At 45.4% G+C, this 19,123-nt stretch overlaps 1 protein-coding gene and 1 long non-coding RNA gene across 2 annotated transcripts in view; both read left to right on the forward strand.

The window, feature by feature from the left end:
• The window catches only part of LOC114907973, a 9,407-nt gene extending 4,856 nt beyond the window's left edge, over positions 1-4,551 (forward strand). Inside the window, exons 2-3 of the long non-coding RNA XR_003796829.1 lie at positions 3,386-3,447; positions 3,754-4,551. This is a non-coding gene — a long non-coding RNA (uncharacterized LOC114907973). The remainder of the gene's footprint in view (positions 1-3,385; positions 3,448-3,753) is intronic.
• Positions 4,552-5,081: 530 nt separating this feature from the next.
• Positions 5,082-12,145, forward strand: ZNF671 (zinc finger protein 671). The gene is given in 6 exon segments (XM_029236651.1): positions 5,082-5,255; positions 8,749-8,875; positions 9,493-9,525; positions 9,528-9,614; positions 10,230-11,015; positions 11,018-12,145. Coding segments are annotated over 6 exon segments (1,626 nt in total). The 3' UTR covers positions 11,437-12,145.
• The last annotated feature ends 6,978 nt before the right edge of the window (positions 12,146-19,123 follow it).

The following is a 19,123-nucleotide window of genomic DNA, read 5'->3' on the forward strand; positions in this document are numbered from 1 at the left end:
GTAAAATCAAGATGAATGTGTATCTTCTGAATGTTATAGTATTATTATTTTTTTAAATATTGACATATGTCGTGAATTTTAAATTTTATTTATTTATTTATGGCTGTGTTGGGTCTTCGTTTCTGTGCGAGGGCTTTCTCTAGTTGTGGCAATCAGGGGTCACTCTTCATCGCGGTGCGCGGGCCTCTCACTATCGTGGCCTCTCTTGTTGCGGAGCACAGGCTCCAGACGCTTAGGCTCAGTAATTGTGGCTCACGGGCCCAGTTGCTCCGTGGCATGTGGGATCTTCCCAGACCAGGGTTCGAACCCGTGTCCCCTGCATTGGCAGGCAGATTCTCAACCACTGTGCCACCAGAGAAGCCCTGAATGTTATATTTTTAATATCATTTATATGCTTATTCTTTGTCTGATTTATCCCTTTCTAAGAAGATAAAAGCGAGTAAATTATACATTTGTACCCACAATTCTTTTTCAGTTTTATTGCTTTAAATATCTCATATATTTAAATTATAGGGAGAGATTGTCAGACTGTATTAAATGCATGGGCAAACTCCATGCAACCTATAACAAATGATCCTTAATTACAAACATAAGTATATGCTAAAAGGAATGGAATGAAATAAGACATGAATATTAACCATAAGAAGGTTGGAGAGGTGGACTTCTCTGGTGGTGCAGTGGTTAAGAATCTGCCTGTCAATGCAGGGGACACGGGTTTGAGCCTTGGTCCGGGAAGATCCCATATGCCACGGAGCAACTACGACCATGCGCCACAAGTACTGAGCCTGAGCTGTAGAGCCTGTGAACCACAACTACTGAAGCCCACGCACCTAGAGCCTGTGCTCCGCAACGAAAGGCCACCTCAATGGGAAGCCTGCACACCGCAACGAAGAGTAGTCCCTGCTCACTGCAACTAGAGAAAGCCCGCATGCAGCAACAAAGACCCAATGCAGCTAAAAATAAATAAATAAATAAATATATTTTAAAAAGAAGGTTGGAGAGGTTATATTAATATAAGAAAATGTCAACTTTAGGAAAAATAACATTACCAAAGATAACATAGGGACATCTTATTAAACAAGTAATTTAAATCAAGAAGATTTTAAAATGCTAAATGGGGAATTACCTGGTGCTCCAATGGTTAGGACTCTGTGCTTCTACTGCAGGTGGCACAGGTTCTATCCCTGGTCAGGGAACAAAGATCCCACAAGCCATGTGGTGCTGCCACAAATGAATGAATGAATGAATGAATGAATATGCTAAATGTATTTGTACCTGAGAACAGGCTTTCAAAATTCTTTCAATAATTAATAGAATAGGCAGGAAAACCGTAAGGATATACAAGACATGACCAATATCATCAGCTAACTTGATTCAGTAGATATGTATAAAACATTACTCCAGTCTATAGCAGAATACACATTCTTTTCAGGTACACATGGTACATTCCTCCAAGATAAACCAAATGCTAGGGACATAAAATAATTTTCAGTAAGCTTTAAAATTGAAGCAGTATAGAATATATTCTCTAAATAAAGCAAAACTAAATTAGAAAATTTAAAATATCCTAGAAAATCCACAGACATTTAAATTTTAAAGAACTGTTAAGTATCAAAGAGTAAAAGAAATAAGGAAACCAATAGGAGATAAATTAGGAGCATATTTTTGTGAAACAGGCAAGATTAATTTTTTTAACTTTTTTTTGGCCGTGCCATGAAGCATGTGGGATTGAACCTGTGTTCCCTGTGTTGGAAGCACGGAGTCTTAACCACTGGACTGCCAGCGAAGTCACAAGAACAATTTAAATGTATCAGTAACAAGCAAAATATATTGTGTCGAAAATTAACGAATGTATTTCTTTTAGAATTCCAGCCTTCTATTCTGTAAAGCCCGTGACAGCCAAAATTTAAAGAGTGAAAGACTGGGGCTTCCCTGGTGGCGCAGTGGTTGAGAGTCCGCCTGCTGATGCAGGGGACACGGGTTCATTCCCCGGTCCGGGAAGATCCCACATGCCACGAAGCGGCTGGGCCCGTGAGCCATGGCCGGTGAGCCTGCGCGTCCGGAGCCTGTGCTGCGCAACGGGAGAGGCCACAACAGTGAGAGGCCCGCGTACAGCAAAAAAAATAAATAAATAAACAAAGAGTGAAAGACTATATCTTCAATGTCTAAAGCTGCCATGGGATGAACACACAGGGCATAGGAACACACAGGGCATAGGAGGAAATCGCATTAGTTAGAACAACAAATACAACTCCAACCTAAATGACCAAAATAGGAGCAATCAATGGAAGAAGGAATCAAGGTGATTATCAGGCATATGACAAGGTTTACAAACACATTGATATTTTAGAACTGCATACCAAATACAACTGTCTTTATAGAACACATAATAGAATGTAAAGATGGGCTTCCCTGGTGGCGCAGTGGTTAAGAATCCGCCTGCCACATGCCGCGGAGCAAGTAAGCCTGTGTGCCACAACTACTGAGCCTGTGCTATAGAACACGTGAGCCACAATTACGGGGCCCGCGTACTGCAACTACTGAAGCCCGCATGCCTAGAGCCCGTGCTCCACAACAAGCGAAGCCACTGCAGTGAGACGCCTGTGCATCGCAACAAAGAGTAGCCCCCCTCGCCACAACTAGAGAAAGCCTGCGCGTGGCAACGAAGACCGAACACAGCCAAAAATAAATAAATAATTAATTAAAAAAATAGAATGTAAAGAAAATTGTAAGACATCTGAAAATTTTTGTAGAACTATCCTCATGAAAATAGACATAAATATCATTAAGATAGTATTAGCAAATAAAATTCAGCAGTGCGTAAAAAGAATTATATACCATGACCAAGAAAGATTTCTTTCAGTGGTGCCAGGTTTGTTTAATATTAGAAGAGCAAAGAATGTTATCCAACATATTAACAGGCTAAAGAAAAAAAAAGAAGAAAAATCACATCATATCAATTGATGCAGAAGACTCACTAGCATAACTGAATGTAGCCAAGTGCTGTGTACAGTTCTCTTTCTCTTTATATATATGTATAAATACACGTGTGTGTGGTAGACAGGGATATAGATGTAAATGAACTGTGTTCTATATGTTAACAATACACAGAAAGCAAAAATTGAACGATTAAAATTTACAAATCTATAGCATAAAAAAGTACTTAGGAATGAATATAATGAAACATGTACATGTTCTTTCATTATATTCATTCCTAAGTATTTTATTGAAAACTACAAAGTTATTTTTTCAGTATTACTGAAAACTTCAAAGTTTAGTTGAAATCTACAAAAACACTTCTGCTGAGGGAAATTAAAGATGACCTAAACGAATGGAGCAATCTTTTCCATAGAATTCAGTGACTGCACTTTTTCCCTTTTCCCAGGGTTTAGTGCTCACTTTGGACCCCAGTATCAAGTGGTGGAATCCTGTTGGAGACTGGATCTGGTAAGCTTGAGTCATGGGAATTCAGGCTGAGCTTCCACTTACTACACAGATCCAATTGGAGCCAGTTTACCTGAGGATAGTTGGGGGGGGTCTGGTGGGGGTGAGGTTCTGGTTCCTGGAGGAATTGAGCACCTGAAATCCTCTGAATCAAGTCAAGAGAATGTGGATGGTCAGGAGTCATTTTCTGTCCTCCATTGGGAAGGGTTTGAAGCACTGTTGGAAGAATGACCAGAGGATGTCATGTAATTCCCCAGGTAATAATCCCAAAAACCATGTGCTGTGAATACTGTTATTTCCCCGTTTCAGAAATGAGGGGACTGAAGCTTGGAGAAGTGAGGCTTTCTGCATAAGGTACTATAATCAGTAATGGGGTTACCAGCTGAAAACCCAGGTAAGCCTCCCCCTAGAGCTCAGCCTGTGAAGTCAGACACTGGACACCATGTGCTAGACTGCATTGAATTTGAAGCCAAACACAACATGATTGGTTCTAATGCAAGTTCAAAGATTGTGAATTTGAAAGTAAGATATAGAAGAATTATGCTACAACCCTATGCTGTACTTAATCCTGAGGGAAAAATTTGGGTTTTTTAGATTATTTATTTATTTATTTTATTTTGGCTGCATCGGGTCTTAGTTGTGGTATGTGGGATCTTTCATTGCGGCGTGTGGGTTTCTCTCTATTTGTGGCGCGCAGGCTCTGTAGCTGTGGCACGTAGGTTACAGAGCATGTGGGCTCTGTAGTTTGTGGCATGCAGGCTCTCTAGTTGAGGCACACGAGCGCAGTAGTTGTGGCGCACGGACTTAGTTGCCCCACAGCATGTGGGATCTTAGTTTCCTGACCAGGAATCGAAGCCTCATCCCCTGCACTGTAAGGCGGATTCTTTACCACTGTACCACCAGGAAAGTCCCAGGAAAATATTTCTTAAACTGTAAATCTTGAATCATCTTGTCTAGAACATATCCCTAGTGCAACTGGCTACCTGAAATTGATAACGTCATTCTGTATGTGTGATTATTTTTTTCTTGAAATAATTTTAAATGGCACAGATTGTACACTGCTATCTTGTAAAATTTTAAATCATTCCTGTTAAGGCTACTCGTAGGTTCAGGGTATGTGTATGTGAATTTTTTCTTTTTCTTTTTCTTTTTTTTTTTTTTTTTTGCGGTACGTGGGCCTCTCACTGTTGTGGCCTCTCCTGTTGCGGAGCACAGGCTCAAGACGCGCAGGCTCAGTGGCCGTGGCTCACAGGCACAGCTGCTCCGCGGCATGTGGGATCTTCCCGGACCGGGGCACGAACCCGTGTCCCCTGCATCGGCAGGCGGACTCTCAACCACTGCGCCACCAGGGAAGCCCTGTGTATGTGAATTTTGACAGACGCTGCAAGTAGGCAGCCTTGACTCACCTCCTACCACATGGGTACCTGAGAGCCCAGGTTTGTGATGATAAGGACCATGTATTCAGCACTAATCATGCACCTTGCACTGGTTTAATCACTTGATACTTAACCTCACCAAGGTATGGGCACTATTTTTTTCTGCTGTTTTAGTGAATGGACGTTTATGTTTGAGAAATATTTAAACAATTTCACAGAGGTCTGCTAGGGAGGTTTTATCTTCATTTTACATTTCACAACATGGAGGTGAAACTGCTGGCCTTGGGTCCCAAATTCGGAAGGATGAGGCTGGGATTTGCAGGCTGTGAACCTCCAAAACAGCTAGCGTTGTATCACGCTCAGGATATGAAGCGCGCACTGGAGATTTTATATGAAGCCGACCCCCACCGGAGGAAAACTGGTGACCGCAAGCACGTAGACACCAGACGGGTTGAAACCAGAAGATTGCTGATGCTCGAAACTTCACCTTGATGCCAACCAATCTGAGGATTGAGCACAAGTGGATCATGCACCCTGCAGCCCCTCCCTCACATGGCCTTTAAAACCTTTGTCTCCTAACCAGCAACTTGGAGATGGTCTTAGGACATTAGTCCACCAGCTTCCCAGATTGCTGGCCTCCTGAATAAAGCAACTTTTCCTTTTCCACCAACACTTGTTTGTCGAGTATTGGCTTTTCGAGTGGCGAGCAGCCGAACTTGGGTTTGGTACCAAACTCATCCAGTTACAGAGACTCTGAGGTATGAGATGCAGCCTGAGGCTTGGGAGCAACTGGCAGACTAAGACAGTAGGCACTCAATTCCTTTGCCTTCCACCTTCTGACCACAGGCTTCCCCTCAGCACCTGATGTCGAGGTGGAGACTGCAGTACCCAGAATTCTCAGTGCCACAGGGTGTCAGCTGTCTGCCAATCATGGCCCAGGAGAGGGGCCTTTTTCTGTGAGCACTTCCCTTTGGGGCAGGGCTTCCGGTGCCCCATCTCGTTTCTGGGGTTGTAGAATCCTGGAGACGGGAATAGCACCTCCATCCCCTGGTGTGATATGGGCTGTTCCCATCCCTTTTGCCCACAGGCTCCAATGACAGTGGCCAAGCTGATAGCTGAGCCCTCACCTTCCCAATATGTGGGATTACGTGTCTTTGCTCTCCCCTGTCCCAGCAGTTGTGTCTGCAGGCTCTGAGGAAGCAGTCTCCGTCTAAGCCATCGTTACATGGAGAAGTTTCTGTAGAACCCAGAGAGATGAGGGATGGAAGGCGTCCCAGGCATGTTCAGATGCTTGGAGTTGAAGCTGAGCTGTAAGTGTCCAACAACAATTAGTCTCTTTCCTTTCTGGGGGAGACAACATGGGGACAGGTTTCAGGCCTGAAATGGCCAGCTGAGTGTCTTGGCCTCTATTCTGAGGGTGATGGGAGCCATGGGGAAAGTGGAGCAGAGCCTCAGCAGTCTTCCTCTGGCAGCAGAGAGAACAGACAGTGAAGGGCTAGAGTGATGGTGGAGACGGAGTGATGGTAGGTGTGGAAATTATTCACATTTATTCAGAGCTTGCTAATAGCAAGGGAGTTGGGCATCATCACTTGCCTTTAGCTGGGGCTCGAGGGCAGGGGAGGGGGAAGGCTGATTGGCCCCTAAGTTGGAAGTGGGTGTAAAGAGAAGAGGGCAGTTTTGGGGTTTTTAAAAATAAATTTATATATATATTTATTTTTTGGGTCCGTTGGGTCTTTGTTGCTATGCACGGGCTTTCTCTAGTTGCGGTGCGCGGGCTTCTCATGGCGGTGGCTTCTCTTGTTGCGGGGCATGGGCTCTAGGGGCACGGGCTTCAGTAGTTTTGGCATGCAGGCTCTAGAGCACAAGCTCAGTAGTTGTGGCGCACGGGCTTAGTTGCTCCGCGGCATGTGGGATCTTCCCGGACCAGGGCCTGAACCTGTGTCCCCTGCATTGGCAGGAGGATTCTTAACCACTGTGCCACCATGGAAGTCCCAGGAAGGCAGTTTTTATGAGAGTTCTGACCATTTCGGTTCAGTTGCTGCAGAGGTTATAGGTGAGAATTTTATTTTTATATATGGTCACACCACAGTCTCAAGGAGGAGACTACTGCAGCAGTCTAAATGAGCATTGATGGGCTGCACCAGAGTGATTGCTGTGAGGGTGGCACAGAGGTTGTGTTCTCATGCTGTTACTTTACTAGGGCTGATTTTATTTTCTGAAGTCGATTGTGAGAGAAGGAAGTAAAGGAGAGATGACCCAAAGCTTTGGGTTTAGCTGCTGGAAGGATGGAAATGCCAGCCACTGAAATGGGGAGGTCTGTTGTAAAGTTAATTTTCAGATAATTAGGTGTAGGAAAGTTGTGACTGGTGTGGGGACAACATGTATGTGATAAGTAGCTTAATGACCTCCCAAAGATGTCCATTTCCTAATCCCTAGAAGCTTTGGACGTGTTATCTCACATGGCAACAGAGACTTTTTTTTTTTTTAATGTTTATTTATTTATTTGGTTGTGCTGGGTCTTAGTTGCAGCAGGCAGGCTCCTTAGTTGAGGCTCACTGCTCCTTAGTTGTGGCATGCAAACTGTTGTTTGCAGAATGCATGTGGGATCTAGTTCTCTGACAAGGGATCGAACCCAGGACCCCTGAATTGCGAGCGCGAAGTCTTAGCCGCTGTGCCACCAGGGATGTCCTGCAACAGGGACTTTATATATGTGATTAAGCTAATGATCTTGAGATGGACAGATTATCCTGGGTTATCCCGTGGACCCAGTGTAATCACAGGAGGATCAGAATCAAAGAAGGAGATTTGAGGAATGAAACAGATGTCAGAATGATAGTTGCTGACTTTGCCGATGGAGGAAGGGGCAAGGACTCAAGGATGCAGGAGGTTTTTTAGAAGCTAGAAAAGCTAAGGAAACAGATTCTTCTGTGGAGTTGCCAGAAGGAATATAATCCTGCTGACATCTTGTTTTTTTTTTTTTTTGGTCTTAGTTTCGGCAGGCAGGCTCCTTAGTTGTGGCATGCATGTGGGATCTAGTTCCCTGACCAGGGATCGAACCCAGGCCCCCTGCATTGGAAGGTGGATTCTTAACCACTGTGCCACCAGGGAAGTCCCAATCCTGCTGACATTTTGATCTTTAGCCTAGTGAAGCCCATTTTGGACTTACAACCTCCAGATGTAAGATGATAAATTTGAGTTGATTTAAGCCACCGAGCTACTAGTGATTTGTTACAGCAGTCATAGGAAACTTAATACAGTGTACAACTGGGAAATGGAAGAGAGCTCAGAGTAACTGAGGTGTGCATGTGGTTCTGGGTGCCGTGATTTGAAGAAAGGAAAAGGGCCAGGTTGGGAGGGTTTTAAAGCAGGAATGGGGGCTTTGGCAGCGGGGGCCACTAGAGGTTTGGGACAAGATAGCATCCTGATTGTATTGCCAAGTGTTCTCTCCATGCTGTGTACAGAGTGACATCTGGGGAGTCCAGGGTAATGTCTGTGGTGTGGGCCAGAAAGTTGGTTGTAGGTAGCTGAAGATGTGAGGCAGGCATGGTCCAAAGAGTGATATGCAGGAGAGGAGGGAGTGTAAACTGATTGGCCTAGGACCCTGTTGTTGGGGGCTTAAGTGAAAAGAGTGAGCGCAGGTTTAGGAAGTATGTCCAGGGAGTATGCTCTGAGGTTCCCCAGGGGAACTGGGCCAGGCTCAGAGCTTAAATGGCATCTATCTCCTAACCTGCTTGTTGTTGCTGTGGGCTGACACAGTGATCACTGGGGGTAGTCAGGAGAGAGAAAGGACCGATGGTATCAATGCCTGGTACTTCGTTTGAGTTGGGGACCTCGGGACATGGGTGAGCAGGACATTGTTGTGCGTAGGTAGAGTGGGGATACTCACTTGAGACACTTTTCATGGACCTTGCTGTCCCCATCTTTGCAGGGCTGTGCCATCTCTGAGGACGTGTTTGTGTACTTCTCCCGGGAAGAATGGGTGCTCCTTGATGAGGATCAGAGACTCCTGTACCGGGATGTGATGTTGGAGAACTTTGCACTTTTAGCCTTCCTGGGTAAGACCCTCACACCAACTCCATCTCCTTTCTCCTTTCCCACAGGGACCGCTCTGTCCTTCCCACACAGCTTTCTTGCCATGTTTCCTGGAGTAGGTGCCATGGCTGCCAGGGCTATGCTCTATGGCATGTCCTCACTTCTTACTGAGCAGCCCCGAAGCCACGCAGCCAAAGGTTTGGGGGTCACAAGACATAGTTTTCCCAATGGAACCCATAGTCTTGGTCACTTTCTGGGCTGGTGAATCTGTCTAGAATTATGACACCCCTGTGCCCAAGGTTCTGCCCCCTTCCTCCAGGTGACATTTTCTGGGGCTCCATTATACCAGGGGTTACAGGCACTCACATAGTCACTACTTATGTAGACCTTTGGATGCTTCCTTCATGGTTCTTTTTGTAATAATTATAATTATTATTATTATTTTGGCTTAGCAGTGTGGCATGCAGGATCTTAGTTCCCTGACTAGGGATTGAACCCACACCCCGTGCAGTGGAAGCACAGGGTCTTAACCACTGGACCACCAGGGAAGTCCCAGTAATAATTATTATGCTTTAACTTGTGGTCTGTCATAGGGTGGGTTTCTCTGAGCCAGTACTCACCAGTGCTGGGTTTCGCTTAGGAATTGCATCCTCCAGATCACATTTAGTCACGCAGCTGAGCAAGGGGAGGAGCTCTGGATGCCTGCCCAGGTGGATATGACTCCAGCCACAGAGAAAGAGGCTCAGAAGGGACCTGGACCTGGTGAGTGGACACCAAGGAAGGGCATGATGTCAAGGTTGGGTTCAAATCCAGAGATATTGACTGTTTCCACCTGTGTTTGATTTCAAGGCCTGTGGACACACAGTGTTTCTACCTGTCCTTCCCCATTCTGGACACTGTGACTTATTTCTAGTCTGACTTCTAGCCCCTGGCATCCACCTTGCATCCATTCCTCCTTACTGCTCACTCCGCATTCGTCTGCAACATTGGCCTGCACTTAATGTGTCACGAGATGTGCACATATCCTTCAGTAATCTTTGAACACCATCTGCTCACTTGTGATTGGAGTTTCCTGGGCCTGGACATGCCCTTCTGCCTAGCACTCACCTGTCCCAACAGCCAACGTCCTACTGGAAACTGTTTGCTCTATTCTGTCCTCATTCTGGCCTCATGTCCTTGCCTTCAGGAGGCCTCCCCCATTCTGTGACCTTCAGAGGCCCTGCACTGCATAGCAATCCCTTCCTCAACCTATACCTGCCTCTCTGTCCTGTAAACCGTCCCATGGACTTATCCTCGGTGTGTGAGACACATTTATGATGGGGCTGTCCCCTCCTTCAAAGTCAACATGCATCTCATTGGGCACTTCTCTGCTTTCAGGTTGTTGGTGTGGAGTGGAGGCTGAGGCTGTTTCCTCTGAGCAGAGTGTTTATTTAGAAGGAGTGTCACAGTTCAGGACTCCTGTGGCAGGTCTGAAAACACACCCATGTGACATGTCTGGCCCAATATTGAAAGACCTCTTACACCTGACTGAATACCCATGGGGGAAAGCCAGGCAGGAACCACACATATGTGAGGCACATGGGAAGCAGTTCTGGTTCAGTGCAGACCTTCACCAGCACCACAAGCAGCACAGTGGAGAGAAATTCTTCAGGAGGGATGAGGGCAGGGACACTGTGAAAAGCTGCAGAATCTATGTGCCAGAGAAGACTTACATACACGGTGAGGGCAGAGTGGACTTGCCAGCCACCTCTGGCCTTCAGCACCAGGTTTCTCATGACAGAATGAAGCCCCATAAGAGCACTGAGCTTGGGGGAGCCCTTAGCACTGGACAGAAGCTTCATAAATGTAGTGAATCTGGGAAAGTGCTCACTCGGAAAGACACACTTGCAAGGCACCAGAGAATCCACACTGGAGAAAGGCCTTATGAGTGCAGCCAATGTGGGAAATTCTTTAGCCAAAGCTGTGACCTTTTTAAACATCAGACAGTCCACACTGGAGAAAGGCCTTTTGAGTGCAGTGAGTGTGGGAAGTTCTTTAGACAAGTCTCCGGTCTTGTTGAACACAGGCGAGTTCACATAGGTGAGAGGCTCTATCAGTGCAGTAACTGTGGAAAATTCTTTAGCAGCAATTCTAACCTCATTCGACACCAGGAGGTTCACACAGGACTTATGTGTGCAGTGAGTGTGGGAAAGAGTTCAACCACAGACACACACTGGTTCTGCACTGGAGGACTCACACTGGAGAAAGGCCTTATGAGTGCAGGGAGTGCGGGAAGTCCTTCAGTCAAAGCTCCCACCTTAACGTACACTGGCGAATTCATAGCAGTGATTATGAATGCAGCAGATGTGGGAAAGCCTTTAGCTGCATCTCCAAACTCGTTCAGCACCAGAAAGTTCACTCTGGAGAAAAGCCTTATGAGTGCAGCAGATGTGGGAAAGCCTTCACTCAAAGGCCAAACCTTATTCGGCACTGGAAGGTTCACACTGGAGAAAGGTCCTCTGAGTGCAGGGAGTGTGGGAAGGACTTCAACCACAGACACACACTTGTTCTCCACCAGAGGACTCACACTGGAGAAAGGCCGTGAGAGTACAGTGAGTGCGGGAAGCCTTTTAGCCAGCGTTCCCAACTTGCTGTACACTTGAGAGTACCTAGCAGTGCTTGTGAGTGCAGCAGACGTGGGAAAGCCTTCACCCAAAGGCCAAACCTTATTCGGCACAAGAAGTCCATGCTGGACAAAGGCTTTAGAGTACAGGGAATGTGCTGTCTCCTTGTTCAACCTAACAACTGTCCCCAGAGTGAAGCCCTGAATGTGGGTTTTGTGAGAGAGCCGTCAGTCAGAAGTGAAACCTCATACATACAAACATCCACAACAGAAAGATTCCTGATGAGTGCCACGCACGTGAGGTGCTTTCAGGAGCTGTGGCGCACATTCTAAACTGCTTAGTGCCTTTCCCAGTTGGTAGAAGGCATCCTGCTGTTCCCATCTGGCAAAGTCCCACAGGGTGTGTCAGTTACAAGCTTAGTCAAGCAGACCTCTGCCATCTCTCCAGTCCCTGGAAGGAGTCGTGACTGGCGTCAGTGGCCTACAGGGGGCCTCATTTTCACCCTTTGACTGGCTTAGGTGTGGAAAGAATCAGCTCATAAGATGGGCTCTCCAGGGAGCTTGCAGAGATTTACCTTCGTGTATTTCTTGGTCTCATTGTGGATGTATACAGTGTCCAAGTCCCGCAGCCCTGGAACTCTGTGTCCCACATTTGCTCGTGTTTGTACAATAATAAAGTCCTTAATCTGAGCTGCCTTTAATCTTGAGGGTTCTGTTCATTGTGTGGAGTGTGTTGAGGACACAACTGTGTTCTACTAGCATGAAATGATAAACAGATTTTGTGGGAATCCTTGGTTTTCTGTGCTTCAGAGAGGACAGCATGATGGCAAAGAATAGCTGTCCACTATTGGCCCAATTTGCATTGCTACCCAAGACCTTCTAGGAATGACTTCAGGGCTCTGTGAGACATACCATGTGGCCTGGAGGCTAGTTTTATTTGTGGGTCCATAAGTAAGTATGAAGAAGAGCAGCTGGTCCCTTGTTCCTATAGAATGTTTCATATTCCCAAGCATTATTAAGAGGCAGCTGGCCTCTGGTACCTGCCAAGGAGCCTGAGTTCAGAATTCGGTAGGCAGGTGTCACTGGCTGGAAGACCTACAGGTGCCAGGTGGAAACCATATGGTTCAGAAACATTGGGTGTGAATAATAAGTAGTTGGAGAGATTACAACACCCTAGAGAGATGTACCTGCTAAAGGTACCTGCTAAGATATTCCCATGCTATGGCTGTGTAGGATGAGAAGGTACAGAAATTGTCAGGACCTTCAGAGCTATTATCTATCCTATGGTCAATATCACTTGCAGGACAATCTATAAACATTTTGTGGATTCCCTTAGATTCAGTGAATCAAGTCAAGGCTATTGCTGTGCAGGCAGGAAAATGGTTGAGAGAATGGAGATCTAGGATTCCAGAGATGTGGGTTTTGTGACTTATCCTGTGTTCTTGGTGACTCCCATTGAAAGAGGTTTATTATAGGGCTGCCTGTAGGATTTAGCTTGTCCTTTCTATTTTCTTAAGGTGGACTGTGTCATTTATTTGAGAACCCCCTTCTAATGTAGTCATTTATTCTGTAAGTTTCCCTGTAAGTAGTACTATATCAGCAGCATCCCATAAATTTTGATATATTGTGCATTTGTTTCATGTAAGGTAGAATTTGTTTAAAACTGGACTGGAAAAGTTCTAACTTTATCTCTGGGGACTTCTGAATATCTGGCTTTGACCCTTTGCTAAGATAAGGACAGCAGGATTTATTTTGTGTTGTTTGATATCCAAAAATCCTGTGACGACACTAGGGTCACTTTGATTGCTAATGGTAATGTTTTTGCAGTCTGGCTCGACTGTTACCAGAAGGGCATAAAAATCCCTGCTGGTATCTTCTGACTTGAGCTCTCCTCAAGCCACAGTTCACCACTCAGATGTCTGTGGCTTAATTTGGAAGTGAATCACAGCACTGTGTGAATAAGAGTCTGGGAAACTGCCTGGAGGTCTCTGACCCCCAATATAGTCTTGCATTTTCTTTGTCTTTCTATGTCACCTGCTTTGCTTTATTTTTTTTGTCCGCGCTGTGCGGCATGTGGGATGTTAGTTTCCGAACCAGGGATTGAACCTGCGCCCCCTGCATTGGAAGCGGGGGGTCACCAGGGAAGTCCCTCCCATGCTTTGCTTTTAAGAAAACCTCATAGGAGTCCGTTCTGTGGAGTCTTGCAAATCTTCAATTATAATACTTGTGGGGACTTCCCTGGTGGCGCAGTGGTTAAGAATCTGCCTGCCAATGCAGGGGACACGGGTTCGAGCCCTGGTCCGGGAAGATCCCACATGCCGCGGAGCAACTAGGCCCGTGAGCCACCACTACTGAGCCTGCGCGTCTGGAGCCTGTGCTCTGCAACAAGAGAGGCCGCGATAGTGAGAGGCCCGCGCACCGCGATGAAGAGTGGCCCCCTCTTGCCACAACAGGAGAAAACCCTCGCACAGAAACGAAGACCCAACACAGCCATAAATAAATAAGTTAAAAAAAAATACACTGAGGGGATGTCAGACAAGAATATGGTTCCTTAGCTGCTTCCCACCCCCTATTCTAGCAAAAATATAGCCATCAAGGAAGCAGCTAGAGGATATTAGAGCTGTAGATGGCACCCCATGATTCAGAATGATACTGTACCTTTTATCTCCCTCCCTCTGAGCCAGCTGATGATTGACACCACAATAAAACCGGAGACCAGGGAATTCCCTGGCGGTCCAGTGGTTAAGACTGCGCTTTCACTGCCGATGACTCGGGGTCAATTCCTACAAGCTGCGCGGCATGGCCAAAAACAAAAACAAAACGGGAGACAGTATGATGTGAGGCATGATGTTATGGATCTCCTTAGTCAGCTCTGTTGAGGGGGGCTTAATGCTGGGGAGAAAGGTAAGGATTATTCAGAAGAAAGGTAACAATATAAATAAGATGAAAGAAACCTCAGAATTGAATCAGAAAAAAATGTTCAGGTGTTTCGTTAAAAGTGACATTAACAAGAAGATAGATGGAGTGGCTACTAAAATTGTGATGGATCACTGTAAAAAAAAATAGGTAATCTGTTCAAATAACTGGGACAAATTCAATTCATCCTAGTCTTAACTAATTTTTTAAGTATTAAGATTACAAAAAGGAGGAATCTAATCTTTTCAGAACCTGTTCTGATTATAACCAGCCAGGGAAATGTGGAGGATTATGACTGAGCAATAGGCAGGCCAGGGTCTCATGAACTCCAGATGGGACCCCAAGTTCACTTTTATTGATATTGGTAATACAAAGACGTGAGGGCGTAAAAAAATTTATAGTTGCTAGGCCCTGATGATCAGTGTATTGTTATAACTTAAATAGCTAACAAAAAACTTAAAGGGCAATATAATTACAGAAATATGGTAATACTATAGAAGGCTTGCAGGTGAAAGCATGGTTTATGAAGGAATTTATGGGCAGACATTATGTATAGTTGTTGCCTCACTCTGACTGTAATGCATTATTGGAATTAAAATTGCCAATAGGAGTAATAATATGATTAGTAAAGATTTAAGCCAAGATCCTCCTGAACCAAACCATTTTCCTAGTATTTCCCACAAACTGGTATCAATCAGAGTGGAAATTTGATTCTTCATATAAGATGGGTTATCTTAGAAGACTCATCAGGGACTTCCCTGGTGGTCCAGTGGTTAAGACTTCACCTTCCAATGCAGGGGGTGTGGGTTCGATCCCTCGCCAGGAAGCTAAGATCCCACATGCCTTGCAGCCAAAAAACCAAAATATAAAACAGAAGCAATATTGTGACAAATTCAATCAAGAGTTTTAAAAAAATGGCCCACAAAAAAGAAAAAAAAAAGACTCATCAGACTTTATAAAAACACAACATTCATCATGGATCATAGCACAAGTTCCCCCTTGGGAAGCAGTTGATATATAGAGGGCCATGCAATTCTGTAGGATCACTTTTATCATGGAGACTTCCAAATTGAGCAAGCTAATGGCTTGATTACTATCGTTTAAGTCTTGCTGGGAGAATTTTGTTAAAGCCTCTATGTGAATAATGAAATCTTCTACTCTAAGTGAAGGAATAAATACTGTGGCCAAATAATCATGTTGGAAAACTGATAGAACCCAGTGAGCCCACATTAAAGGCAAGTTGGCAGGGGCTGTTTCTGAGGCTACCCATAGATGACTTTAAGCCCAAGGGAAACCAAATGTGCATCTTTCTAACCAACTCAGGAGGAGCCAAGACCATAAACTTGTTCCATAAATCCACTGGATCCTATTAGGAACGACCCAATATATTTAACATCCTGCGAAAAGGAATATTTATGGTCCAGGTTCAGAACAGGTACCATTTTTAAAAAATTAGATAATACCCTTTTAAAAAATAAATTTATGTATTTATTTTTGGCTGCATTGGGTCTTCGTTGCTGCTTGCGGGCTTTCTCAGGTTACGGTGAGCGGGGGCCACTCTTCGTTGTGGTGCACAGGCTTCTCGTTGCAGTGGCTTCTCTTGTTGCAGAGCACAGGCTCTAGGTGCATGGGCTTCAGTAGTTGTGGCGCATGGGCTTAGTTGCTCCGTGGCACGTGGGATCTTCTGGACCAGGACTCGAACCTGTGTCCCCTGCATTGACAGGTGGATTCTTAAGCACTGTGCCACCAGGGAAGTTTCAGAACAGGTATCATTAATAGGCCATGTTAGAGGGTCCAATTTAGTGATATTGGGAGTGGCTTACACAGCACTAGAATTTCTTCTAAGATAAATCCCTAAGGGCTAGCCAGTCTGAACCCTGGAGAGGTGAAATCCACTGGGGTAGTCCAGAAGTGCTGGACATAGGTAATTGGTCACAAACCCAGCAATTGAATTGAATTTTTGAAACTTGCATATTATTGAGCCCAAGGAAAATAAATTTGGTTCATAAGGAGAAGTCTGAGCAATTAACAAAGTAATTAGTATACAGGCCTGGTCTGGCATTTTGGGTCAGCTCTCTATTTCCAATGTTGTCTTCTCATCCTGGTCTGGTAGTGCTGGTCTCATTTAGTTGAAGCCGAGTGTTAGAAACAAAGACTTGCATTCAGGAGAGGTGGCCTGATATGGCCCCTTCCAACGTGGCTGTAAAGAGTCCTTTATCTGATGTCTTTTTCAATATGCATAATCTCCTGGTTGCAGGTCATAGGGCATTCGACCTTCATCCAAAGATAGATTACTGTGTGTTGGGCTGCACCCCGCAGGCCTGCAAGCTCTGTACTTTCCCAGCCTCAAGACTGAAGAGACAGCCCAGAGTCAGTGACAGAGATATCAATGGTTTATTGGATAGGGGATCTTACAAGACTGAAGTAAAAGGTCCTGGAGCAACATCCCACTGTGATAGCAGGCAGGGCATGGCAGCAAACTTCGCTACTTGGGGGAGAAAGAGGCTACCATTTATAGGAGGAATTGACGTCAGTTTGCCTCAACAGTTACCAGGGAAACCAGCAGATGAGGCCGGGGGCAAGCACATAAGCAGTTACTGATTAAGTCCTATAATTAAGAGGATTGGATAGCCGTGTGAGTGAAGCAGGGACTGGTCAATCAGGGGATGTACAGAGAACAAGAACAAGCGAGGGTTCAGCAGCCATCTTGAATGGCTTGACTGTAATAAGCTTCAGAAACAAACTTAGAATATCCTTTTAATAATTCAGTTAAAATTTACAATAATGTAACAGTAATGAGGAGCCATCCAGGAAGTGAGTCTCAGACAATTAAACAACACTAGAATTCAATAAGTATCAACAAAGATTGATACTTATATTGGGGACTTCCCTGGTGGTCCAGTGGCTAAGACTCTGTGCTCCCAATGCAGGGGGCACGGGTTCGATCCCTGGTCAAGGAACTAGATCTCACATGCCACAACTAACATGCAACTAAGAGTTCGCATGCTGCAACTAAAAATCCCGCACGCCACAACTAAAGATCCCGCATTCTGCAACGAATATTCCGCACCAGCAATGAAGATCCCACGTGCCGCAACTAAGACACGGTGCAGCCAAAAAAAAAAAAACTCATATGTTGGGCTTCCCTGGTGGCGCAGTGGTTAAGAATCCACCTGCCAATGCAGGAGACACGGGTTTGAGCCCTGGTCCAGGAAGTAACCACATGCCGCAGAGCAACTAAGCCTGTGCGCCACAACTATTGAGCCTACGCTGTAGAGCCCGTGAGCCACAACTACTGAGCCCGCATGCCACAACTACTGAAGCCCCGTGCCTAGAGCCCATGCTCTGCAACAAGAGAAGCCACTGCTGTGAGAATCCCTGAGAAGTCCGCTCATCGCAACAAAGAGTAGCCCCCACTCACCGCAACTAGAGAGAGCCCGTGCGCGCAGCAATGAAGACTCAATGCAGCCAAATAAATAAATTAATACATTTATTTTAAAAAGAGATAATTAAGTTAAAATGAGGTAATTAGTGTGGACCCTTATGCAATATGACTGGTGCCCTTATAAAAACAGGAGATGAGGATACAGATGCGCACAGAATTAAGACCATGTGAAGAAAGGGAGATCACTATCTACAAGCCAAGGAGAAAAGCCTCAGAAGGAACCAGTGATGAACCAAGTCCAGATTTCTTTTTTTTTAATTTTTTAAAAATTAATTATTTATTTTTGGCTGCATCGGGCCTTTGTTGCTGCATGCAGGCTTTCTCTAGTTACTGCGAGCAGGGCCACTCTTTGTTGCGGTGCACAAGCTTCTCATTGTGGTGGCTTCTCTTGTTGTGGAGCATGGGCTCTAGGCGTACAGGCTTCAGTAGTTATGGCACGTGGGCTCAGTAGTTGTGGCTCCCAGGCTGTAGAATGCAGACTCAGTAGTTGTGGCGCACGGGCTTAGTTTCTCCGCGGCATGTGGGATCTTCCCGGACCAGGGCTCGAACCCGTGCCCCCTGAATTGGCAGGTGGATTCTTAACCACTGCGCCGCCATGAGGAAAGCCCCTGGAGGCTTCGTCTTTTTTTTTTTTAACATCTTTATTCGAGTATAATTGCTTTACAATGGTGTGTTGCCCCTGGAGGCTTCTTAAAACACTGGTACTTGGACCTTTCTTCCAAGGTGTCTGTCAATAGGTCTGAGTTCAGAACTGAGAATTAACATTTCCAATGGGTCCCTAGGTGATGCTAATGGATAGGGTCAGCGCAGAGATGAAACTGTGAGAAGTTGTCTCTGAAAGGCCAGGCTGCCTGCCTCTCAGCCCCAGTCTGTGGGGCTGTAGATATGCAGACTCTAAGAGAACAGCAGAGTTAAGTTTTCTAATGGACACCCAGTGAGAGTCTCTGCAGTGAGCCAAGCAGGCCAATGGCTAAAAGGACTGGACCTCCTGAGGACACCTGTGGGAGCCCCACACACTGAAACCTTGTAGCACCTGCTTCTTTTGATTGGAACTGTAATTAAACAAGGAAGCCGTTAGACTGAGGTGGCTCCAATGTTTTAACAGCCTTGTAAGCAAAGGGAAACCTGAACCAGAGTAAATTCTTGTAAATGCCTCCAAGGGACGAAATAGAAACTTAAGAACAACTGATCAAAAACAGCCCACTAGGCTTTCCCAAATAAGGCTATGCCTTAAGCTAGAGCCAATCAAATAATTTCCTTGTTTTGTTTCCCTTCCTGCTCTGCAAGTCTTTCCCCTAGTTTGGTTTG

Source organism: Monodon monoceros, unplaced genomic scaffold (assembly GCF_005190385.1).
Source record: "Monodon monoceros isolate NGI ecotype Baffin Bay Population unplaced genomic scaffold, NGI_Narwhal_1 Super_Scaffold_10, whole genome shotgun sequence".
Taxonomy (NCBI): domain Eukaryota; kingdom Metazoa; phylum Chordata; class Mammalia; order Artiodactyla; family Monodontidae; genus Monodon; species Monodon monoceros.